At 44.5% G+C, this 17,160-nt stretch overlaps 1 protein-coding gene across 7 annotated transcripts in view; it reads right to left on the reverse strand.

Annotated features, from left to right (window-relative positions):
• Positions 1-17,160, reverse strand: part of FRY (FRY microtubule binding protein) — a 1,191,674-nt gene that overhangs the window by 345,277 nt on the left and 829,237 nt on the right. For all 7 annotated transcript variants that reach the window (XM_069639765.1, XM_069639761.1, XM_069639760.1 and 4 more), the window contains exons 37-38: positions 11,800-11,950; positions 11,096-11,199 (exon numbers count right to left, since the gene is read on the reverse strand). In XM_069639765.1, coding sequence (XP_069495866.1) covers positions 11,096-11,199; positions 11,800-11,950 — 255 coding nt within the window. The remainder of the gene's footprint in view (positions 1-11,095; positions 11,200-11,799; positions 11,951-17,160) is intronic.

Raw genomic sequence — 17,160 nt, forward strand, 5'->3', positions numbered from 1 at the left:
GTTGCCATGTTTTCCAAAGAAGCACCATTTTTCTGCATATGAAGACATGACCACTAATGCAGATTCTTAACTTTTTACTTGAGAACATATGCTGGAAAGATGATGGTATATTCAAACTGCCAACTGTGGACCTATTCAGAGTTATAAATACCTTGTTCTGTAATTTGCAAAGTATGGCATTTTGTATCGACATGTACTTTGTCATTACAATGGAAGTGAATACGCCTTTCAAGCACACAGTAACATAAGATGCTCTGAGTTGGCTTGGGACAAAAATCTGGTTATTTTTTCAGTGAAATCACTGACTAACCTACTTCTTCAATTCAGCCCTGCATACAGGTTCCCATGTGGGGGAGGTTAAAAATCCCATTAGGCTTGCCCTGACCATCTGGAATGCATAACTTGTGTTTGCCTTTAATCATGAAAACCCCATTAGGCCTAGTTGAAACAAAGGGGCAGATGGCCAAAGCCTCTTCCAAAGGAAGGAGCCTAATAAGTATAAAATAATTGACAAGACATCCTTTATAATTCCTCCAAAAATGAAATCTGTGGTGTGCTTCCTGAGGAACATCAGGGCAGCCCCATGACGATTCAATCTGTTCTCCCGAGGCCTAGTTTCAGACAGACATTATTGCCATTAATGTACCACTCTTGACATTAGTGAAGGCAATGATGCCGACCAGATAAAGCTTACTGGAAACCCAAACGAAGGAGGACCTGTGTCAGTTAGTCCAGGTTAATTATTGACCGAGACGCCTGCTAGCATTGGCTTCGTTATCCCAGGAAATGAAACTCAAAGTTGCAACACTGTAAGGAATTATGGCCATTTGAATTAACTTTATACTTGCATTTAAAAGGGATTTCGCTTATAAAACTACAACCGTAACAGTTACAACTATGCCAAAAAGTGTATTTTAAAGCTGAAAATCTCTTCTTTACAAGTATTTCACACATTCATGCCATATACCCAGAGGTGCAGGCCAGGGGATTACAGAAATCCTGTTTTCATTAATGAACCATATTGCCGGGATTAGATTGAAAAGAAAACTATTTAGAATTTGATATTACTCTGAGCAAGTCCGCCCAAACGTTTTCACATTCAGGCATTTGGACATTCATTGGTGATTGGGGCCTGCGGGGTATTAAGGTGGGAGTGTTGACTATCAGATAAGCCAATAGAATTACTTGGCCATAAAGTGACATTCATGACATAAGCATGGGAATATTGCACATTTTAAAAAGCAGGAACTTGCCGGGAATAGGAGACACTGGCTCTAGAATTAAAACTGCTTGTAGGGAAGACACCTGTTCAATAGGGGGACATATTAATCATTGAGGCGAACTGAAGAGCTTGGATTCCATAAGGGCTGCTGAAGGGAGGATTCCTGTTCCAGGCAAGAAAAGGGAACCTGAGGTAGTTCTAACTTCATGGGCGCAAATCAGAAGGGGCATTTCTGACTGATTTCCTATCAGAGAGGTACCATTCTGATCCCAAAAACTGAGAGGATCATGTCAAAGTGAGTATGAAAATTCCCCAAATGAAATGATACATGCTATTTAAGAGTAGTTTTTCTGTGAAGTCCCAGAAGGGAGGCGGGGGGAGCAGTCTGGAAAAGTGTTACCAAAATACATTAATGTTGTAATGGGGAATGAACAGCACATTATCACTGTATTTAAAATCAAGTGAGATGTCATTTCAATGTGGTATGTAATTTATGTGTAATTTAGAAATGTTTTAAAGTCAAGAGAGTTTTGATACAGTGATCGACAAGTGGCTGAATTAAGACTAGAATGCCTATTGCTATTTAGAATTAAACATATAGAGATATGATTAAATAAATTAATGCATGCGAATAAGAAATAGTGAGCTTTATGCAGATTGTTTATTGTAGTTTTTGTAGATTAGCTGCCAGTGATTGCATAATACTGTGGTAACTTCGCCTGCATAGAGCTTGGGGACCACCTTTGCATTGATTTAACTTTAATAAAACAAAATATTGCTTCCTAAATTAGCCCGTTTCTCATCCCCAGAATTGTGGAGTGGGGTTGTATCTAAGGCGGCATTAAGTTAGGGATGCCGTTTTAGTGAAACAAACCTATATATAGCAGCTAATATCTATGAGATAGATGTCATTTTTAAACACTAGCCAGTTTTATAGCCTTGCTTAAGTTTTTACAGTTTCCAGTAAATTTCGTGCAGGCCTTTTTGCAGAAGCCACTTTCCCAGATGTTAGGGAGTTTTTTCTTAAGTCCACCCAAAGGACTTCATAAGACTGTCTACTTGGTAATACAGAGCTCCAACTTCTAGTATAAGTCTCTACCACTCAAGGTTGAGGGGGCAATAGCAGAGCAGCTAGTCTTATCTTGGGAGGGAGAGTGGGCTGTAGGAAGGAACAAAGAACATGTAGCATACATATGGTCCAAAGAAACACATACACTTTAGAGTTATATAACAATACTGGTTTATTATATATATTCACAAGTGACGATACATCTTCAGAAAGGTAAGTACTATTACAGAAACCAAACACAATGTATAACCAACACAATACTTCTGGTAAGTGAACCACAGTGTAAAAGACTTATAGAACGGCAGTATACCAGCCAAGTTAAGTAAAAACCACTTTGGAGTACACTTTGTAATTACTTGTATTGTACCTACTATTTTAAAAAGTAAGTAAGAACCTAACCATTACTTTTCAGAATGGCCTTACGCAATTCAAAGGTGAGTAATAACTTTGCAGGATATTCGGTTTCAGGAATAACATGAAGGTAAAAGACCAACACAAGCAACTAAACACTTTACAGAGCATGTAGTTACGTTTCAGAATAGTAGAAACAATTCAAAGGTAAGTAGGAACTTGGCAGTTACTTTTCTGAATGACAGTATGCAATTCAAAGGTGAGTAAATAACGTAATACTTTTTAGAATAACTGTAGCTAATTCAGATCCTCATGACAGAAACAACACCAACACGTGGTAAGTTACTTAGCTATCTTTTCACAGAGCCTAGGCCTTAAGAGTTCTTCCCTATCTAGTTCTGAGTCTTTTTTTACATGGTCAGATAGGAGGTCAAAAGGGCAGGCACAAACTGTATAAAAGTTAAGCATTCCTGAGGCAATCTTCTGTAGCAGTTAAGTAACAGTTCTTGTTGGTGAAAAGGGTTCAGGGACTTCAGAAAAGGCTCCCTGCATGTGTTCCAGCTTGAGGCCTGAGCAAACGTGTATGGGCGAACTCCAAATCACATGAATTACCCCCCGCCTCCCTAGCCACACAGGAGCGACTGAATGACTCTAGGTAAGTATTAGCCAGAGTGCCACTGTACCTTAGGAGTGATGAACAAGATGAAGCTAGATGCCTTCATGTAGTAGCAGCTGTAGGCCCGTTCTCCTGTTACTTGGTCGTGGTGAAGAAAGGAGGGACTCTGGATGGGATTTCACAGCAGCAGTCGAGAGAGGTGACTCCCAGCAAAGCATTTGTCATGCGCCAATGTGGATCTGTGGGTTTGGTGCCTTTTCACAGACACCAGTGATTCTCGCCCGATTGATTTGCCTCGCTTGCTCAGTCCTGCACTCTGGTGAGGGGCTTTGAAGACTGGAATCTTGCTTCTGGAAGTCCATCAGGGGTCCACCAAAGTTTTAGGAAGATTTGATCTTTGGAAGGCGATGCATTGCAGGATGGTCGCAGGTCCCAGGGTATTGGCGGTTTGAAGCCCAGGAAGGTCGCAGCTGGGTCAGCTGCGGCACATCGTTATGACATCTACAATGTACTGGAGGAAATGTACCAAGACAATGTGTGTGTGACAGAGACTTGGTTTGCAAACAGCTCTGGCCCCCATGTTTTGCCAAATGCTGCCCGAGTTATATGCTGGTCTGGGTGGTGGCCTAGCAGTGATTCACCATGCCTTCCTTACATGTATGCACATTCCTGTAGAACATTCACTGTTTTGTGAACTCTTTATGGTAAAGCGTGCAGGTGACCCCTAATGTGTCGACTCACTTCCTACTGATGTATAGAGCACCCCCACTCAGACTTGCACATTTCGTTATCGATTTTTTGCAACCGATTGCTGATTTAGCGCTGAGCCACCCTAATCTGGTTCTGCTGGGGGATTTGAATTTTCATCCAAATTACCCTGCTGGTTTATATGCAAAAAACATGGTAGGTAGTTTAGCCTACTCTTCCATCTGCAATGGAAACACTCTCGATCTTATATTTTCTGAAGTGAATCTGACTACTACCTTCACCCCTTTCCCAGTACTTTGGTCAGATCATTTCTTGGAACCTTTTATTGTTCTTTTATTTTATTGCCCTCCCATGGCTTTCCACTTGCTGCAACCCTGTTGGTTTTGTAGTAAGGTGGATCATTCTGTCATGGCAGATCAGATGGTTGAGTTCAATAATCAGTTGGTGGTGAATTGCCAAGATCCATGCACTGCCCTTCTCAACACCCTGACAAGAGTAGCAGACTCTTTACCTCCAGTGGAGTCGTGGTTTGGACAGTCCAAGCCGACTGTGCCCTGGTTTACAACCATTTTATGGACTTATAAACAAGTTTGCCGCCGCCTGGAGAGGAAATGGTAGACAAATTATAGCCAAGAAGCACGTACTACCTATAAGCAAGCAGTATCACTTGCTCATAAGATGATTGCTGCAGAGAAATCGAAACTCTATGCTAACAGGATTACAGAGGCCGCATGCTCTTCTCAGGAGCTGTTTAAAGCTGTGAAATAGCTTTCTTCTTGTCCTTTAAAAATGACTGAGAATACGCCTGACTCTCAAGCACAGTGTGATGCGATTAGTGTTTTCTTTTCTGACATGATCAGTGGTATTCAGCAAGCCATCATGAATAGAAATGTGGTATGAGGACGCTGCCTTGATGGTTAGTCATTCTAGGGAGTCCATTACACCTACTCCCGCTGGTGTTTTCCAGCTGGAACTCATGGATAATGCCACTGTTGTTAGGACTTTGAATATGCTTAAGTCAAACTCCCCTCTTGATCTGATACCCCTTTATATTTTAAAAGCACTCCCGCCAAAGAGCTTTTCTTCAAGGGAGATTCCTGCTCCCCTAAAGCATGTATTGGTTACCCCTCTCTTAAACAAACCTCACTATGATTCCACTTTCGTTGCCAATTAGCAGCCTACATCTTTGTTGCCGGTCCTGATGAAGCTTATGGAGGCTGTGATTACTCTGCTTTTTTTCACTTCTTGGAAGCCAAAAACTGTCATCATTTGTTTCAATCAGGTTTTAGGCCCCTAATGGGCCCAGAATCACTCATGATCTTGCGCTTTTTCAAGACCGTGGAGGGGTCGGAGTGTTGATTCTCCTTGACCTCTCACCAGGCCTTTGTTATAATGGATCATGGCATTCTGAAGCAGGTGGGGATTGCAGGGACTCCACTGGCATGGTTCAATTCATTTCTCGCAGAGCGGACACAAACTGTCTTTTCAGGCTTGCCGTTCCCTTCCCTCGGCTCTTGCTTGTGGTGTCCCCAAGGGGTCGGACATTATCCCCCTTTTGTTTAACCTGTAGCTACGACCATTGGCAGACCTTATCTTGGAGTCTGGAGTCAAATTTTCCACCTATGCCGATGGCACACAATTGGTGTTTCGGTTTGGACTCCCCCACGACCAACCCTCCCGCTAAACTGCCTCTCTACTATAGGCAGGTGGATGTCTGCCAATTGTTTAAAACTTAACGGGGAAAAGACTGAAGTGATGGTATTTGGTCCTCAAGCAGCTACCAGTTCGTGGAGTTTGCAGTTTTGGCCTGACTCTCTCGGCCCTTGCCAGACGCCCAGTACGTCCGTGAAAAGTCTAGGGGTGAGGCTCCTGTCCAGCGGTTCTCGTGAAGCCCAGATTGCGGCTGTATGTAATGCTGGTCAACAAACTTTAAGTCTTGAGAATAATCTTGCCATTGCTTCCGTCGACAGCTGTACCAACATAGTCACCTCTGCGATAATGGGATCTCTGGACTATTGCAATGGGGTCTGTCTAGGACAGCCAAAACATCAGATACAGCGGCTGGAAGTTCTTCAAAATTCAGTGGCCAGATTGGGCCTGAATGCCCGTAGATTGACCCTATCTGCCGGGTTTGCTGCACCAGATTCGCTGGCTACCGGTGAAGGCCCAAGTTGAATTTAAAACTCTTGCGTTACCCATCGGGCTCTTAATGATGCGGGTGCTAGATGCTTGAAGAGTAAGGTAGAGCGCTACCACCCTACTAGATGTCTTCATTCATCTTCACTTGCGCTCCTTAGAATACCGAGGTATCAGCAACCCCGGTTAGGTGGTCGCTCCTTCTCAGTGTTTGCTCCTAAGTCATGGGATGGGCTCCCTCTGTCGTTGAGTCATTGAGGAGTATTTTCCATTCCGTACGGCACTTAAAACCTATCTCTTCTAATTGATCTTCTCCTACATTGCTTGGGGCACCCAAGTGTCTGTCCTGTGTTTAGCGCCAAGAAGCCTAAGTGCCTTAGTCGCCCTTTATACATTTTGTTACATTACATCGTGGGGTAGCTCAAATTGCAGGTCATCTTGGGACTGATTATGCCCACCAGTCCATGGGAGGAAGTTGTCCTCTTTGGAATTCCCCTGTCGATTTGAAAACTGGGTCAGGACAGCAGAGGTCCCTTCAGCAGGCTTCACCAGTTACTGGAAGAGGCTGCAGGCGTTTCTGGTTGTCTTCATCTTCCTTTTGTCTATTCCAGTGGTCGACTTGTCTTGAGCTTCAGGATCCAGTCCATTTATCCAAGAACCCAGCTTATCAGCACTCATGCTACATTCAAACTTTGGGGGAAAGCCAGCCTCCCAGTTGGAACTGGTTCCAGTCAGGCATGCCAGACAAAATGGACTGCAGAGTTGTGGACTCCTCCTTCGTTTCCTGTCTTCACAGGTATTTCCGCCGAATACAAAAGTCAAACCAGGATCTCCCTCACCCAGGACGATAGTAGGAGGACTAAAAGGATAAGCATACACGAAATGGCGAAAACAGTATACAGCCACCATTTTCGGTCAATGGTGACCCTTCTGTGCATTACTGGGGCTCCGAACGCAGTCTGCAGGTAAAAATAGCACTGCTGCCAGCCATTCAGGTATGTTTGTCACTGTAACATGTTACAGCAGCAGTTAGAAAGGGGATACTATGTAACCCCCTCAGCACTCCACAAACATAAAATCCCACAATAATAATTGTTTCCATCTGACAGGCATTGCATGTTTATATTTATACATTACCATACCGAGAAAAGAAAATCTAGCTGCTTTGCTGCCTGAATGTGCCAATTCATACACAGTTTAAAAATAAAAAAATAAAGAAAAAAAAAACAATCGAGCTTTTTTTATATCGCCAGGTTAAGAGGGCATTACAATCTGGTAATGGCCTGAGGGGGCATTATTCCTATTAGGACAATCCACCCAACTCGGGTAGAATGGCAAGTTTAAAACTAGAAGGGAGAATGGAGAAACATTGGAATGTTGGGACTAAGGATGTATACCAGCCATAATGTCCATCTGCCAGAGTATTGTCTGCAATGCATCTGCCAACATACCTATATCTTAACAGATTTTAAATCGGGTTCTCTCCAAATAAAAAGCAAGGCTGTAGAGAATTCCGTTCTAAGATAGTGACACCTTTTTGTTGGGTTAAGAAAAAAGAGTACACAAAAGGAATGTTACGAATGTTAAAACAAATCTATGATCAAATGAATCACGCATCGTTCCAACACCTTACTACCAAAACAGCCACTACAATCCTTTGTTTGTTATTCTTGTTAATTATAATATTGTAAATCTTAAAATGTAATCAGAGCAAGTCAATGCTTAATTGTGTACAGATTCGAAAGGTTTAAGACGTTGAATATGATATATTGCATAGTTCCCACGTTGCCTCCGGTCATGCGTGAGAAGGCCACCAAGTCCTCTTTTTTTCCTTTGGATTCTGGGATTTGTCTTTTTTTTTGTAACCAACTTGAAATTTAGGAAAACTACAAGTTGCAAAATTCCTAGTAAAACCAGGAATGATGGCTTCCTCATGCATGGCCACGGGAAACTTGAAAGCTCTGTTTCCTAGAGGCAGAAATGCTCAAGGAGTTAAGTGGTCACCTAAGAAACAGGGCTAGTCTGTATGGAGCTTGTCTGAACGCCAGAGGGCCGATTTAGCGCTTTACACCTCCTACTTCGATGAAAGTGAGAACAATTACATTTGGTAAGAACACCCATTATTGCAGCACTTAGAAGTAGAAGGAATCTACCGTAGACTACATTATTATTTTTTATTGGCGATAGCTTTTCAAGACCACAAACATTTTGATTCCTCAATCATTTGCATATTCTAGCCACAAATATATCTGCAAATGCCTCCTTCGGCCACATGATACCAAAGGACCTGGAACCTTGGCCTAAAAATGTTTCAACTTACTTTGAAGAGAACGGGTTGAAGTTGGAATGATCATCTAACAAGAGGGATACACAACAAAGGTGAGGACATTTCTCCCCAAAATGCGGGCCAGAAGCTTTGGGCAAATGCATGGACATTGGTATCCTGGAACTGCTCAAGCATCTTAAAAGAATCCCAACAGTGTTGCACCAGTCACTCTGAGTGGTGTGCCCTGGGGCAGTGCGGACCGAACAGTGAGCGAGAGGGCCATCACTGAAAGATCACTGCTCAAAGGGCTGAACAGCAGAGGCTGCCTGAGTTTTTGTGCAGCAGTTTAGCGAGCTTGTGGGTAAAGAGAGACTGAATAAGCCACCCCCAGCCCAGCCAGCCCCAAGCTGAGGGCCTTCACTGAGGTACATTATGGCACTCCACAAAACACCAATGTGACGAAACGTTTTCAGCTTAAATATAGGTAGGCTATCATGGTCTCTAAAAGGTAAATGTCCTTTCATTTGGGGTGCCCCTCTCTTCCACCATGTACATTTGCAGTGAATACATTTTTCTGCATACAGAAGATTATCAAGGGAGATATTCTCTCCCGATAGTAAGTTGTGCTCAATATAAGTTATTCCTCTCTCAGGAATATAGAACTTTCACAAAGAGAAAGTCTTGCTGGACTAAAGAAGTTTCAATCATTTAAATTTAAATTATAAAGTAAGGTGGCAGCCCAAATTTGTTTTGGCTGCAATATTTTAAAAATAGTTATTCAAAATAAAGTGAATTGAGTGCCCAAATAAAACTGTACATTGTGTGCCTATATGTGCATAAAAGCCAATATCCATTTTCTTTGATTTCGAACCTTAAATACTCAAGTGGAGGTACTGGATAATATACAGATATATAACCAGAATTGTAGTATTATGGTGAAATAAAGTCCAGGTACCTGGCTGGGAGAAGGGAAGCAGGTTCCTCTCCTGTGAGCATGCTTTCAGGAACGAGTCATGTAACGCTGTCAAGGTTAACATTCTCCACCCAGGTGGTCTTGATGAACATATAAAGGGTGCAAATGGAAATCCCTTATAGACACCACATTGCCAGGCCTCTACTACACTACGAAATCTGGGATAAGAATTGATAACTTTCCCCAGGTCCGCCAGGCGAGTACTATATTTTTGCAGTCAATTTAGAGTGCAATAGCTTTAGACTACATTTAGTCAAACATGTATTTGCCACTTTACATCTACACCTATGCTACCAGGCAACAGTGCTCTAATTAATTAACAGGTTGATGGACACTTGAAAATGAAGTACTGAGTCGATCCATCGGGTTTGGGATTGCGTTTTGGGCTTTTATTTCATAATGCAAGTCAATGTGAATTTGATGTTTCTGTGATGCGAGGTGCTGTGAGTTTCGTTTGCATTTTTAATATTGCATTTACATTGTAGTTATTCGGATATCTAAATGTATACTGAAATAGAATGCCAGTCTAGATCTGCACTGGCGGACTTGTGAGCAAGTATTGTTTACTTTCACTTGGATTGGAACCGGATATTTTTGAAACTTATTTAATTTTAAGTGCCAATGACGAGTATGCTCGTCCTTTTTGCATAGACTTGCATAATAGCCAGGCACTCAAGGGGTTGGGCTAAGTAATATCAAAAGTATACGTTTGATCCAATTGTGGTTTTGAGTTCAGCTAGAGTTGAAAGGTGTTGAAAATGTCAATCTATATTTTGGGGCGTTATATAAAAGCATGTTACTAAATCAGATTCTGTGTTATTTATGCACGGATAGGCTGGTGGTGAGGAACGCTTCATCAGGATAGGCTGGTGCTGAGGAACGCTTCATCAGGACTCATTTTATCAGTTAGGTGGAAACGTCATATGGAGTTAGACATATTTTAAATGCACATCACTTATTTGCTATGACGTTCCAATACTCAGTGGCATTGCCCAATCATTGAGCATACATCCACCTATGACATGTCACAGTAATGTATGATGACGAGAATACCGAGAATCTTGAAAAGCATTATCTTGCTATTTCATTCTGGGGCACTTCTACAAATCCCTCGCTCGTCAAGCAGCGGAAAGTCTCATACCAGCCTCCTGGAGCCTGCTCCCCCAGACTCTCCAAAAGCAGCCCAACACCCTTGCCCTCAAGAAAGACGCGCTATCGAGGGGCTTATTTCTTCACGTGGGGCTTTTTGTGGAACATAAAGGTAATGACCCCTAAAGAGACAATGAGCCCGTGAAAGGACCATCATTTCCATTTAGTTGGTCAGGTTCAAGGTGTGTTGAAATACATATCGCAGCCTATCTTATACAGGGTGAGTGGCACTATGCAAAAAATATAGAGGTAGACACCAGCTTATTATCCAAAATACAAAAAAACCTCTGTGCAGGTGTGCTAGAGTTGTGGCACTTTTGACCCTTGTCGACCTCGGACACATCTCCTTGGTCGTTGTTGCTCCCCCGCTACACTACACGTTGTACTCATGTCACTATCGCTTGAATACCGAATGCCTCCTTCTGCCACCTGATAAAGTCTGTGAGAATCTGATCTTCCCGAAGATTTCTTAAAGCACTCGCTGCCGGTGTGGGCACCACCAGAGCAGTACGACTGCTCAAATGAAAAGTAGACCATCCTAGACATACATTTGTTGAAAAATCTTCAGAAATGAATCGAGTATTCGTATTTACACGTTCTCTTACCCAGGAAGAGTGCATGAAGTAGCAAGGGCAGGTGAAGGGCCCAGTCTTCGCGGACACTGTGATCCACCACCATCTCCGTCATGAATATGACGGCAATGTTGCACCTAGACACGCCAGAGAAGAACAGAAACAGATCAGACGCTTTGCACCCCGAAATCCTGGCATGCGCTGCTCGAGCCAGGATGTTTATACCTAGATATCTCCAAGTGAAAATCCTTCCACAGATTTCATTTACTTCACAACATTGCATCAAACATATTTTATCTTTTTTGTTTTTGAAAAATGCATCCAAATGAAGCATTTTTCTGAGGGTGTGGCTGACCGCTAAAGGGTGGATTGGGATAACCTGTATAGCTCTTTCAAGTGCTGAACTCCCCCGACATGCTACGCCACCAGGGCGTGCACAGATTCCAACGTGTGGGAGTCCAGGCATGCACAGAGACAGCGTGCAGACGCAATATCTAGATAAGGAATGAGAGATGAGGCCCAGCCTGCTTGGAACATTCATCAGACGTGCTGTCAGACTGGCATTCCTGCTGGAACGCCAATGCTAGCTTATTTAGGAAGCAACAAAAAAAAAGCCTGAGAGGATGCACAGGAAGGGCAATGGGAAAGCAAGCTTTGAGGATCCGATTAGTGCGGAAAGTAGCAAAAGAACATTCATGCAAATGAGAAGACCAGCCGGCTTGCGGTGCTTGCCTTACCTGTGAAGCGGTCCCCGTGGGGTGACTGTTTCTGGGAGGTAGTCAACCAGCGGTGCCCAGCACCCTCCATTGCCAGGCATTGGTAAGGGCTGAGGTTGATTGGTTTCTACAATAGTCAGCATCCAACTGGTGTACGGAGAAACAGGATCATCTGCAATGCAAGCACACACCATGTGACATCACATGAACACATGCGCTCACCTCACACCTACAATAATGCAAGCACAAAAAACATCCTTATGTTTTGCCCCCCCCCTCCCCCCCCTAGAGGGACATGGTATTCTACAAAAAAACATGATCTTCTGTTCAACCAATATATTTCCTTCTGCATTCATCTTCCTTGGTAGGTGAGGGATGAAGTCTTGCCATGGTTACAGCTAGCACTTTTGAATGCACCTAAATCCCACAACCAGGGACCACCAACGTTGCTAAGCAGAACCTTCACAAGTGGTCACTGATATAACAACTGATGCAGCTCGTTGTCAACGGGCCTAAAAGAAAACGCCTGCCATCTCACTTGCTCCTACAGACGCAAGTCTCATGTCGCCTTCTCGATGTACATTGTTTATTTATTGTTTATTTATCTTGTTACTGTTTTATTGTGTATTTAAAATTTAAATACATTATTGTTTTTAAAAAGACTCATGTCGCCAGGGCTTCAAAATACGTCTGGACCAACTACTCAGAAATAAGCAGTAGTGACCAAATGGCAAGTAGACGCATCGAGCCAAGGCAGAAACGGTGCGTCTTATCCCGCCTCTGCAAGCCAGCCGGGCCCCCATGCGGTGTGGCCCTGGTCAAAAAACAAAGCTACTTATAATCAAAGTGCACTATTAGCCGACTGTCGGGAAGAATCTCTCCAGACCCAAGATCAACCTCCCAGGTCACTACCCTGATTTAAACAAGCTTACTTTCCAAGTATCCTTCGCCCACCCTACGGGAACCTTGGTTCAGCAGCCAGGGCACACTTCTCCAGAGGAATGCAGTACAAGGAGCCTGAAATAAAGGCACGTCCACACAATTCAATGGGCTCGAATCTCCAAAAATCTGTATCCCAGTCAGATGTACAAAAATGCACTTATGCCAGTGCACATCTCATCATAATGGGAACATTCACAAGGAAGATGGTCAAAAATGGCCTTTGGACAAAACCACCAACGAAAAGCAAAAAAAGTAACAGTCCTTTTCTGTATTTAAAGGTGCATCTGATACAATGCTCATGTTTCTGACACATCCATTAGATGCGCTCGATTTCAGCGAAAATACGATATCAAGTATGACATTGCATAGACAATGTATGCATTGTGTCAGATGCGATGCAAATGTGCTCAAACACCCTTAGAGCAAAGCAGGAAGTCACTGTGCACAACTTTTGAGAGCACAGGAACCTGTAGAACACAATCCACCAGCATCTACCACATCACCGTGACCTCCAAGGACAACCAGCATGGGCAGGAGACTGAAAGAGGTGCAGAGTTAAGGATTTCACAGAGGAGACTGTAGAAGTCATTACAAGACTGATCATGAGGCCACCCTGTGAAACCTGCAAGGCCAGCAGCCAGGTCCTGCAGATAAGTAGGCCATGTGGTTAGAACTGACGAATAAGGTCAATACTCTTGGTGTAGAAAAGCACACCACCAAGGAGATGAAGAAGCGGTGGAGGTGACATGAAGAGACTGTCCATCATCCAACATCCATGCCAGTGACGCAGGTGGAGAGTTACCTGCAGATGCAAACCTGATGCAGAGGGAGGAGGCAGCTGCTGGCATGATGGCAACTACAGAGGGCGTTGGGGAGAAAGGGCATAGCAGCAACTGTGCATCAGTGTCAGGTAAGTCACCACAAAATCAACAAGACGTGTGTGCCAATGAATGAGCATGAAAAAGCAAAGGCGCACACACCCAGGAAGCAGTTATGGCCACCAAACTCATATGTCTTCCCCATAAGGGAAGACATATGAGGGCCCCCTCGTGGATTCTGCATGTACCCCACCTAATCCCAGTCAGCACACATAAGTGATGGCCCAGCCACAATTGATGGAATGTATTCATGTTCATCAATAACAGAAGAGCATGTCATGGCACATGCAAGTCAGGTCACATGTTTCAAAAGGAAAGACTTCAAGGTGTGGCCTACATGAGCATCGGCAGACGTGTAGTTGATATGCAACATACAGTGAAATGGTATCCCTGCAGGCATAGATTCCGTATGTACCTTCTCCCACAGACCTATTTTGATTTGTACATGACTGCAGCAGGGGTAGGACAAGAACACTCCCCCAACATGCCACTTTCTGCATTTCCTACAGATGTTGGTGCACAGGTTATGTGACATTGCCACCCGACAACGCTAACATGCGACCATTGGAGGGCGAAGAGGATGCACAACAGGAGTGTGTAATTCACAGTCATCAAGGTTGCATCTGTAGATGAAGCCACATGTGAGCATTACAGCAACCCCATGCACAGCATGAGGCTTCACATGCCACAAATGCAATACGACCGCATAGCCAGCTACAGAATAGTGAGAGGTCCTAGTGAGCGGTAAGGTCTGCACATGCCAACAGGCAAGCCCATACCCTTACTGGGAGGATGACATGTAGAAGCATCAGCAAACAGCCTGCTCCAAACTGACTTCCATCTGGTGCAAACTGGGCGAGAGGCTTCTCAGTCTACAAGAGGAGGCCCAGAGCAAGTAGGCCATAGAGGAGGTGGTCAGGGTCTCCAGAGAGGAGTGCAGGTCTCTGAGGAAAGAACGCAGGGCTGTCATGGAGGAGACAAGGGCAGTCGGGGAAGATCTATCAGAGACATGCAATGCCATATATTGCATATCCTGCAGGCAGGTCAGACTCCAGATGCAATAATGTACTGAAATCCATGCTGCTTCAGACCAGTTTGACGCTGCCTTAGAGGGTATGTGGCAGTGCCAACCAGCAGGATGGTATCCAGTTTGCCATCCATTGAAATGCATCTCCCAGCCACAAAGCTGAGCAAACATGGGCCAATGTAAGCCTTTGGGAAATTTGTTGTCAGTAGGCCTTGTCTTTGTTTGGTCGAGTTGGATCAGTTTCCAGCCCCCTGGAAGTCTCGGTTTACCATAGGTAAATTGCTTTGGGGTTTTGGGATTCTGATGGCGGCTTGGATGCTGCAGAATGCTTAAGGAATAATAAAGTTTGAAGAAAGGGGAATAGGAGTCTGCTGCTGCTGCCGGAGCAGTGGCACATGTCCGTGGCAAAGACAACAGAGGTTCCAGGGATGGGCCAGGGCAAGATCCAGCAATGACAGCAGGTATGATGTACCACATTTACAGGTACCACTGTTCTTTTATAGCACAACTGGTAACAGGAATGTTATCCAGTTAAATAGTAACCCAAGACTTGTTGAACTGACAGGTTACTGGTGGTCTTGTGCCTCAATGTCCTCAATTCTGTTTCTGTGCAGGGTCACAACTTGCAGGCTCTCGGGGGTCAGGGAGTCATTCAAGCAGGCGACCCCTTTGGTCCCATTGAGTCAAGGCTATAAGGCATACACATAGGGCCTTTGCGGCTGCAGAGACTCTGGTATCTGCAGTCACTGGTCAAGCTTTAATGTTGAGACTTGTCTCGAAGATGGGATGCAGACCCAGTAGAGGTTCCGTAAAGCACTTCTCCAGTGGAGGAATTCTCTTTGTGCTTCAATGGCTCGCCCAAGTATTGAACACGTTGAACATGGTATGGTACAGACCCTCTCTTTTATGGGAGGTTTGGAGAGGAAAACCCTGCCCACAATCCTAGGGATGCACCCGTTCAAACCTTTGGCTAACACCCACACACGTGGTGCTGCCACATTCAGACTACACAGGTCTAGGTTGGGATGTTTATTCCCCATGATAGTCGCAAACCTCCTTTCATGCAAGCCTCACACAGGCACATTGTGAGCTGAGCCGGCAACAAGGGTCAATCAAGAAAATGCCCACATAAGCTAAATCTGTGCCAACTTCTTTGTAAAGGGCTCTTTTCCTTGCCTGCCTGACAAAAATCCAGTCAGCTAAGGAAAGCCCCCCGAATGGCATCACGTAAGTAACATTCACTCACCTGCTGGATAACCAGGTCTGACTGGGAGCATTCCTTGCTCAGCAGCCATCACTAAATTCTCTGTCTTTATGTGGTTTTCTTTTTTTACTCTCAAACGACTTTTCACTCCAATACCAGGGCCATGGGTGGAATTGTACTGGGCTCGGGGGGCGGGGGACAAGGGCCCCCAGCTTTTGTGGCACACCATTTTCTACACTCATTTGGTGGGAGCCCCTTACATTTAGATGTCATGCACCCCCCCGCCCCCCAACATTTTCTGCAAAGTGACTCCACTGCACCTGGTGCACCTAGTTTTACCTTCTGCGGCCTAGTGCGATTAGCATTAACAGCTGCAGCTGCTGGGGCAATATGCGCCCTTATTAGCCTGCACGCCCTCCTTAGGCATCCCTGCCTTTCCTGGGTCCATTAGTTGAGATTGTGGGGATATTTCCCCCAGGTGCGGCATGCTACTTAAGTAGACTGGGATCTCCATGGTTTAGAATGCTATCGGTTTTAATTAAAGAGTTGCAACTCTCCACTTCCTCACAAATCTGCCAATCTTCCATCTAACGTTGGAAAAATGTAAGCAACCAGGAGGCAGATGAGGTTTTATTCTACCCCCACCGCCCCTCTGACTCCCAGAGTCTTAAAATAGTTTTGAGGTGGCTATGCGGCACTGAGGCTTGACACTTTGACACTTTGAAACTGGTTATCAGATGATTTGTGTAACGTTATTGTATAAAGTGGGAGATAACTCATATTCACTGTGATGGAAAGAGGACTGCAGTGCCCCCGATGATGCCCTGCAGCTGTGGTCTGTTGCTGGCCTGTGTACAATGGTAAACAAAGAGCACTCTCAAGTATGTTTTTATGAAGGCTTTCAATTTATTTTGAAAAAAGGGGAACGGCCATCAGAAGCTCAGTTCAGTTTAAATGTTTAGGCGTTGGGCCATACAACTGAAAATACATTACATACAGGAAAGGGGGTAACTTAACATGCTCCATTTATCTGTGTATTGGGTTAACCCGCATGTATTAGTGTGCTAATTATACGTTGCCTGGTCTTTGCGACCAACAGTATTGCTAAACAACAATCACTAACCAGTCACCTCTCCTCCCCCTCCCGACCTGCACTGAACAGCCCTGGCTCCTTTTCTCCTCACCCCTCGAATGGGGGTGTGCTAAGGTTACGCTACTCCACGCACTGGTGCCCGCCATTCTTTTAAGGGGGCAAGAGGTGGGGGCAAAGAGCTGGCCTAGGTGGCACGTGTGTGTACCTCTGCACCGGTGCGGCGCGCATTCGCCCCCTC

Source organism: Ambystoma mexicanum, chromosome 7q, assembly GCF_040938575.1.
Source record: "Ambystoma mexicanum isolate Mex_15411 chromosome 7q, UKY_AmexF1_1, whole genome shotgun sequence".
Taxonomy (NCBI): Eukaryota; Metazoa; Chordata; class Amphibia; order Caudata; family Ambystomatidae; genus Ambystoma; species Ambystoma mexicanum.